A 9,444-nucleotide genomic window follows, 5' to 3' on the forward strand; every position below is an offset into this window, starting at 1 on the left:
CAACTTTATCCAGTTTTCCAAACCACTTACCTATCTCTTTTCAAAACAATTCTATCACATCACATTTTCCAAAACATTTTCATTTTATTCAAAGTTTAGAGATAGGTACTTTCAGAAGTTACTTTTTCCCCAAAACACAAGTTAACAAAACCATTTGAACACAGGGGATACATAACTTAAAATGTTCTGTTCCACTACGAGAATAAAGCAACAGTATATTCATATATACTGAACCATAAGGATATGGTCAGGGGTACTTGCCTTGTAGAGCTTTACAAATATTATCGATTGACCTTGAGCCGACACGGATGTTCAAGCTTTAACGTCTAACCACTAGATTACCCTGGATTCGACTTCAACACTCAGGTCCTTCGATTGGAACCTTACTGAGCTCGCCGACTGCCCACTAGGCTATCCAACGCCAACTCTTGGGCCTTCCGACTAGAACCTACAAGGTCGAAACACCCTAACTTAGACATTCGATTATGCTTGACATATCCTCGCCAACAATCTACCCGTACGTTAACAAAACCCGACTCGTAACATATTCAATATTATAATACACGTATCAATTAGGGTTCACGTCTTCGAAAGCCGGTTCGGTGTTCATTTTCAGAAGATAGGTATATTTTTCCATTTATGAAATTAGGGTTATCGATTTTCGTAAAGTATTTCATCACAACACATAATCAGGTTTCGTATAAAGTACTTACATATAGCCGATCGACGTTCTGATAGTCATTGGGTATGGCCTCGTATTTCCGTAATTTATTTTTTTTAGAAATCGGGCATCACCTCCTTTGGTTATCGGCTACCCGTCGAACATCCCGACGTCAAATCAATCACAACCACAATCAATCGCAATCCAAATCTCAACCACCAATTTCAGTCAATAACATCAATTCGCAATTCACATGCACCAATCAAATACACTTATTAATCATTATTGTCTGCATTTTTATATTTTAATTCATATTTTATAATTTTATTATTTATATTTATTATATATTATATATTAGGACTCAGAATACTCATCACGGTCCACCGTCGGCTAGCCGCAGCTCATCGCCGACGGCGATAAAATTTGCGAATTCCTGTTTATATCGGACATCCTACACAAATTTCACCGACTAAATCTTGAATAAATATTCATTCGAATTTGTTTTAGAAAATTATCGAATAACCAACAAACAGGACCATTCGAATTATACATCAACACAGCCAAACCATCAAAAATTCCTGAACCACCACAACACGCACGCGGGCGCGAGTGGCCTAAAAAGGAGCAAAGCCGGAAACCGAACACAGCCAAGCTGGCCTAAAAACGAGTCAGACATAGCACAGGAAACACAGGCATCACAATCGCACATAACTCGCCAAAATCTCGCCGGAAAATTGGAGAAAGGCGGCGATACAAAACAACAAAGTCGAATTACCCCACTACGCCATAAGTTCTCAAATGCTATGCTTTTTTTGAGTGTTGTAAGAAAAGCGTTATGTTAGGTATGATTTTGCTTAATCTTCTGCAACACTAGTCAAAAAGCATTGCATTAAACAGAAATGTACTATTTTGGTAAAATTGTTAGTGTTGTGACGTGCAACACCACGTTTAAGCGTTGCATTATATTAAATTATTTTTGAGATTATAAAAATAGATATATTATCAAAGCAAATACAATACCTTTAACATTTTAGTCATTTATTTCCTTCAAATATAAAATATAATATTTTATTTAATTTAGCATATTCAGACATATATTTTATATAAGTTTAAATCGTATTTTGATTTTTTATAAAATTATAAATTTTGAAAATTAAAAAAATCTAAAAAAAATATTTTTTAATCAAAATATAGGTTTTTCGTTTACACGTTTCATTATATAAAATTATTTTTGAGATTATAAAAATAGATATATTATCAAAATAAATACAATAACTTTAAAATTTTAATCATTTATTTAAAATATAAAATATAGTATTTTATTTAATTAAACATATTCAGACATATATTTTATATAAGTTTAAATCATATTTTTAATTTTTGTAAAATTACAAATTTTAAAAATTAAAAAAAATCTAAAAATAATAAAAGGAGGGGAATAGAAGGGCCTGTTATGCAATGAAGCCCAGTAATATTTGGGTTGTGCGGAGCCTAATCGAAGTACATGACCTAAACTGTAAAGACATGAAATATAAATGAAATATAAATTAGGGCTCCTAAAGTTCACCAATGGTCGGCTGCGTTTCACCTCTTTCTTCTTCCTCTTTCAAGCGCGCACACTGACTGATTCACTTGCTCTATTAGCATTAGCAGCTACGCTTACCGGAGACATTCCTCCGAATCAAACTATTTACATCAAAAACCTCAACGAGAAAGTCAAAAAAGAGGTGATTTCCTCTCTCTCTCCCTCTCTTCCCCCTCTCTCCCACTCTATCCCTCTCTTTCGCTCTCTCTCTCTTCCCCCCTCTCTCTATCTCTATCTATTTATTTATCTATCTATCTTTCTCTCTTCCTAGGTTTTAAAATTTTAAGTTGAATCTTTAATATTGTCAATTGATTGGGTTTTTTAGTTTATCTATGTGAAATTGATTGGGGTGTGATAAATAACTAATTATAATATGAGGATTTAGTACTTATAATAGGCTATCTATCAGTTTGCTTTATGTTATGATTTTTAATTTTCAACTTCAAATATTAGGTTTTAACTTTGCCATGGTTTGCTTGCATTGCTTAATATGCCAGCATTTAAGATTTTTCCTGGACTTAATAAAGTAAATATTTTTAGGTATAAGATCCAAATGAACCTGGTTCACTATTACATTAACTGTTGTTCCGAGGACTATAATGATCAATAGATTGAGCTGTAACCAACACGTGTTTTACCAATCATTGATAAAGTGTTTGAAAATTGTAACATTTAGTGTATGTAATGTATCTATGAACATGTCACTGGAGAATATTTTTTTCCCACGCTCTACATCCGTCGGAGAACCTGTTTAGTATCATTTTTTAATTGTCTCAAACATGGGGTTGCGTTGAAAAGGAGAGGAGTTCCTTAGCGAGGGCAGAGGCAGAGCGCAATGGCCGCAATGAGGGAGATGATATTGAGTATAGCTGGTACGTAGCTGATTTATATTGATGTTAAATCAGTTTAGCCACCTTTTAAAATGTAGCTGGTATGTAGCTGATTGACCATCTTTTTATTATGGAGAAAGGGTCGCAAAATGTCATCAAAGCTATAATTTACACCTTAAGTTAACTATGATTTAATTAGAAATATCATGCTTATGTGTTAATTCACTTCCTTTTTTTCTGTTGCAGTTATTACACTTCAGGAAGACTAACAGAAAAAAGTGATGTGTTCAGTTTCGGGGTTATCCTACTTGAGATGATAACAGGAGTTTGTAATCTAAAGAAGCAGCTAACTGAGTTCGTTGTGGAGAGAAAAAGGTAAGTTTTTACATTGAATTTCAATGTCAGGTCTAAGGATCCGTTACTTCCAGTGTTCCCTTTTCATATCTATATTGTTTTCATCTTTTATTTAGATGGCTCGAGGAAATAGACAGAAAACAGGCTGAGCTGGTTGCAGCACAAATTGCGCTAGAGGAAATCCGGCAGCAGGATCGATTACTCTCCACCAAAAATGACATGCTCATAGTACTTGTGCCTTGTTTTTAGCAACATCTTTTAACATGCAATGTTTTTCTGGAGAATATGTCTGGTAAATATGAGTTTACCAGTCATATAACATGCAATGGTTGTGATCTCCAACAGTCATATATCCATGTGGAAACCTTGTGTTCCAGGAGGTCGGCTTCTCTATCCTTGCAGTGTGGGGGAGATCTTTAGAATTTCGAGGGTCGGAGAGCTGGATTGATTAGAGCGGTGACCGCTGGTATAAATAACAATCTTTTTTCTTTTTTGTTGTTGCTTTAGTTGATTCTTTTTTTTTAAAAGTTATCTGAACTTTTTTTTGTTTCGCAGATATTGAAGAAATTTACAGGAAGTGCAAGCCAGGTACCTTATATTATATTGTTGGTAGTTGAATATTTTATTTAATCATGTATAAATTGATCATAGTCTGATACATCAAAGTTGTTACAGTTTACCTGTCATCTGATTTTACAACAGGGGCAAATTAGAGAGTTTCAGGGTGGCAAAGACCCGAAGAGCAGAGTCTCAGGAGAGGCTCTAAAGCTATCATTTGACATTAATGTTTCTAGAAAGTTGATGGGAAAGGATGAGTGGCTATCTTTTTTTGCTGTCAGTGGCGATGAGTGGTTGAAATCTTTCGCATTCTTCTTTGCTGATCAATATGGGTTCGATCAAGCTAATCGGTAACTTTTGTCATATTAAATAATGATATTTGGTCATATCAAATAATGTTATATTTTGCTGAGGAATAACTAGTACCATGAAATTAACATTAACTTGTGAAGCCACTATGAGGAGCATTTAACACAAAAGATTGTTAGGCGAATTCATGCATTTATTAAAAATTAAAAGGTGAAGCGTTAGTAGCAATGTATATTAAAATAGGTAAACGTTACACTCATATCCACTTCTAGTATGTACCTGCTAAGGATTAAGGCCTCCAAATATGTTGGTATAGTGCTGGGCACCATATTTGTGCTACAAAGGACTAGTGAACCCAGGAAAAGATTTCTTTCGGCTATTTCTACGAACACTAAAGTCAGGAATGTATGATTCTATCCTTTAAATATATTCCACCTACTTCCATTCTTCAATCAATGGGGCAAAGATTATACGGACTAATACATGATTATTAGTCCAGAGGTTAGGTGACATAAAGAAGGTTTTTTTGTAATGAATAAAGATGAATTTAGAAAAGGAGGAGCCTCAAATGAGTTTAGTTTCAAGTCTTTTGACTTTCATGCCGTCTAAATCATCTCCCAGTCCTAGCTACATATGCTTATAGCATACTGCAGAAAAGCTTCTGATACGGTCCTGGTAGAACTGTATCATTCAGCCTAAATTAACTCAGCAACTCCGGTTATTTCCCATTTTATCTATTTTTTTGTAATCGAGTTAGTGTCCTGTTTATGTTTTAGCTTTGGTCTATGAGAGACCACATTTTATCATAGTATAAAGGCTATATGTCTTTCTTTAATTTTCTTGTTATTTGAATGCTAAAGTAATTCTTTTGTATGGGCCAGACCAGATTCCCAAAAAGTATTTAGTGCTGCACAGATTGTTATTTGAATTTCATTTCAAAATTCCAAGTACTTATATTATTAGTATTCTACAGAAATTCTAATCAAAGTCCTTCCAGTTGGGGCCAAGAAGTCAACTATTATCAGTAGGTGCATCACAACGATAGGAAATTCTGACTCATGCTCCTCTACCAGATGTAGTCTCGCGCATCAAGTTCAAGAGACTTGACAAAACAGCCAGAAATATTATGCAGGTATGAGCAATGTAGTTGTACTTTTGTTTTTTGTAAATTGAATGGAGAAAACCTACGGAATTGAAAGGTGTTTCTTGCCTTTTGTAATTAGAGTAAACAAATAAATGTACATCACAGATTCTTGACCAGGAAGTAGTGGAGGAAGTTAAAGCATAAAGAGAGATACCTGAAACAAAGCCTGGCTACATTATTCAGCTTAAAGTGGTAAATAATGTTTTTAGAGAGGGACCAGTGTTGGTCATTTATATATGCATAAATAATAATAGATTACGTGATCCCTGGCCGATTGGTGGTATTTTCATATTTACATTTTTTATGTTTCATATTGTCATAGGAAACACTTGAGAACAAGAGACGGATTTCAACCTTAAAAGGCATTGTTATTGCTAGGCGCAACGCGGGCCTCAATACTACTATCAGACTAAGAAGGCTGATAACAGGAATTGGAGTTAAATCTCTCTTTCCATTGTAAGTTAATCAGGAAAAACTTCTGCTATTGTGCATATTGCTTCTTCGGTACCATTACTTATAATACATGTTTTCCAAAGGCTGCAGCAGGTTACCAGAATGTTAATCAGAAGAAGAAGGTGTGTCTCTTACTTCAGATTTACAGGATTCACCAATTCGTGTACCAGCATAACAGTTTCTTATATTAATGGGATTTGATGCCCCACCAATTGTAATAGCTCTAGCTTCAATTGTAATATTATCTTTTTGGCACATCGAAGAACTTGTAATGAATTTAGTAGTTAGTATGATCTTGGGGTTGTTGGATGTATTTTGTGGATGGAACTTGTAATGGGGTTGTTGGATGATGTTTTGGATGGCTAGTAGAAATTGTTGAATGGTTATGAGGATAATTTTCATGGGCTTATGTAATTATGATATATTATCTTGCAAAAATTTTAATTAAAGCGTTGCATTTGATATTTGGGAGTTGCATTATAAAGTAATAGTAATGTTTTTACCAGATATTGTGGTGTTGCATTAGCTACATAAGCGTTGCTTTTAATTATGTTCTACTAACCTAAAAGTTGATAAAAGCGTTGCATTACATACCAATGACGTGGCTTGCGGACCGCTGCTGACGTGGCATGTGGACCCCACTGCTTACGTGATATTTTTAGTGGGGTTCACTGCTGACATGGTGCTTGTGTGGGGCCCACTGCTAACGTGGCATCCACGTGTCACGTGCTGACGTGGCCTTAATATAAGCCCCACACATGGAGTCTTACATCCAGCTTATGTCAGAGCCAATGCTTTTTGGTGTTGTATTTGATGTATATACTGTTGCATTACATCTATTAGGCAATATTTATTGGTGTTGCTGTAGACCCCCAAAAAGCGTTGCATTAGGCCTCTAATGCAACGGCCGCAGATGTAACGCCCCTTGGTGTTGCATTATTGAAAATGCAATGTTTTTTTGACATAAGGCAACAACAAAAGAGCATAGCATTTGAGTACTCATGGCGTAGTGCCCACATGAAATACACCACCACGCACGCATGTTTACACGCGCCGCGCGCCTCGCCGGAGCAGCGAGGGGGGCGACCACACACACAGTAGTAGCAGACCGGAAACACTACCAAAATGAATACATATACATATACTCAGGAGAAATCAAATAAAACCACCAAGCCTCACCGGATTTTAGGCGGCGGCGGCGGAAAATATGAACCAGGCGATGGACTTAGCATGAGGGAAAAACACAGGCGTAGAGTGAGAGAAATAAGAGAGGTAGATCGAGAGAGAAACGGAAGAGATTAGGGAGATTCGAGGGGGAGAGATTAGAGGCGCGGAGAGAGATTGGAGAGAGGGAGATAAGAGTGTGAGAGAGATACAGGGGAGAGATACACACACGCGAGGGATAAGAATAAGCAAATTGATCTGTTTAATCAATTGCGAAAATTTGAACTCGCACCGATTTCATATATTTAACGAATAATTACAGGTAAGAATAATCCGAAAATTTTCCAAAATATTTTTAAAATTATCGAAATATTCCCAACTTATTAAAATATGAATTTCATAATTTTTGCAATATTCTGGGATTTAATACTGAATTTGTTCTAAAACAAATCAGAAAAATTATTTAGAGTTGAACAATCAATGAAATATTGATTTCTAATTTTTATAAATCCCCAAAAATACTTAATAAAATTATAAAATCACAAAAATAATATTAAAGACAATTTCAATATTTTTTGTGAATATATTTTCACTAAAATCACTTTTAAAAGTGAAAACAAAACAATAATGCTTAACAATTAAATGTACAAATGGTCCTGGAGCCCAACCGATCACATATAAATAATATTAAGGCAACGCACAGCTGACAGGACCTATACACGCATTTAATTTATTTAATTATTCACTAATTGCACATTTAAATAATAAAAATATACGAGTCATTATATCCTTCCCCCTTAAAAAGATTATGTCCTCAGAATCTGATTTAACTAAATAAGTGAGGATATTTGTCAAGCATATCCGACTGTAACTTCCAAGTAGACTCTTCTACTTGAGGATTCATTCAAAGCATGCTCACTATAGACATGAACTCGATCCTAAGGACTCGTTCTTAACGATCTAGAATTTGGATCGATCATCCCTCACAGAATAATTTGGATGAGAGCTCATTGGCTCATAATCAACGACTTGGTTTGATTTAGGGACATATCGCTTTACATTGTCACGTAAAATACACCATAAATTTGCTGCAACTGCTGCAACAACACTAACTCATGAGCAGCTTTATCCATCCCGAGCTGCTTCAACTCTTTTTCGAATCAACACCACTACGTCCTTGGTGCGCTGAATTGACTCAGGACCTGACAACATTTCTACTCCCACTTTTTCTCAATAGAGAGGAAACCACACTTATGTCCACACGGGCTTCGCAAAGTAGCATTCCCCCACTAGAATGATAACTTGGCCCTTCGTTTACGGATGATAGATGGTACTCATATTCAACTTAACTTCCAAACATTCGAACACTTCTTACTCATTTCCATCCATTAAGACTGGAAAATAATTTCATATCTTCACTTCTTATCACCTTTAGGTATTTGGACTTCACATTCCACTCTTTCCAATTCTTTTGTTAACTCCTCAGTGATCTTAATCACATTCAATCCTTTCCTTCTGTGCAGGGCATCTGTCACTACACCAACTTTGCTTAGGTGATCCTTGATGAAACGATTGGTATCCCTTGTTTATCTCAGCTACAATTCATTCTGGAAAATTTAGCGTATAGTTTCTTCCCTTCTAATCTTCATAGGGAAATCTTTGAGCGTTCTACACAAACTTTCTTAATCTTTAGATAGCTGAGGATGTTATCAATAAATACAATCCGCTTATCCAAGTACGCCTTATACACCATGTTCCTCAATTCTTTATAGACAACGGATACACTTGCCACTCCATATAATATCACCAGAACTTACAATGCTCATAACTCATTCTAATCGCCATCTTTGATACGTCCTCAGGTTGGATCTTAATACAATCCCCGAGAAATAACACACTCCTTGAATTAGGTCACCTAAATAATCAATTCTTAATATGGTTATTTATTCCTATTCGTCATTTTGTTAAACTCCCGATAATCATTACATACTCTCATAATTTCATTCTTCTTTTCAGCAACATTTCTGGTGTAAACCAAGGGACTATATCTGGTATGCTCACTTTCCTTACTAATATCTTTTACAATTATCGAACTAATTATTTCGTCCCACTGGCCTTCCAAGAAACTCCAGGGCATTTATATATTACTCAACTTCCTTTAGCTTAAGTATTTTCTTCTTTGTATCTTTACACAAGGTGGATCTACTTTATCTCTTTAGCTTATTAACTCCTTTCTTCACACGATTTGAAGAGCTTCTTATCTTGCTCCTTCCTTTAGCAACTCACCCTACTACTGGCTTCCATACACTTTACTATTCGCTTCTCCTGAATTAATCTTTGCCTTATGAAAGGAAAACCAATTCGTTACTAAAATCATATCAACTCT

General features: G+C 35.4%; 1 protein-coding gene across 1 annotated transcript; it reads left to right on the forward strand.

Annotated features, from left to right (window-relative positions):
• Positions 1–2,196: 2,196 nt before the first annotated feature.
• On the forward strand, positions 2,197–5,820 carry LOC141680782 (uncharacterized). Its single transcript, XM_074486906.1, has 9 exons — positions 2,197–2,388; positions 3,045–3,118; positions 3,323–3,451; positions 3,547–3,896; positions 3,986–4,018; positions 4,133–4,338; positions 5,271–5,429; positions 5,547–5,633; positions 5,764–5,820. Exons 1-4 carry the CDS (start codon positions 2,197–2,199, stop codon positions 3,677–3,679), a joined length of 528 nt encoding a protein of 175 aa, XP_074343007.1. The 3' UTR covers positions 3,680–3,896; positions 3,986–4,018; positions 4,133–4,338; positions 5,271–5,429; positions 5,547–5,633; positions 5,764–5,820.
• The last annotated feature ends 3,624 nt before the right edge of the window (positions 5,821–9,444 follow it).

The sequence above is a fragment of the Apium graveolens genome, chromosome 8, assembly GCF_009905375.1.
Source record: "Apium graveolens cultivar Ventura chromosome 8, ASM990537v1, whole genome shotgun sequence".
In the NCBI taxonomy this organism is placed as follows: Eukaryota; Viridiplantae; Streptophyta; class Magnoliopsida; order Apiales; family Apiaceae; genus Apium; species Apium graveolens.

Coding starts and splice junctions, on each gene's coding strand:
- LOC141680782 (XM_074486906.1), top strand. CDS start 2,197: ATGAAATATAAATTAGGGCTCCTAAAGTTCACCAATGGTCGGCTGCGT. Junction 2,389..3,044: donor ACGAGAAAGTCAAAAAAGAG/GTGATTTCCTCT, acceptor TGCGTTGAAAAG/GAGAGGAGTTCCTTAGCGAG. Junction 3,119..3,322: donor GATGATATTGAGTATAGCTG/GTACGTAGCTGA, acceptor TTTCTGTTGCAG/TTATTACACTTCAGGAAGAC.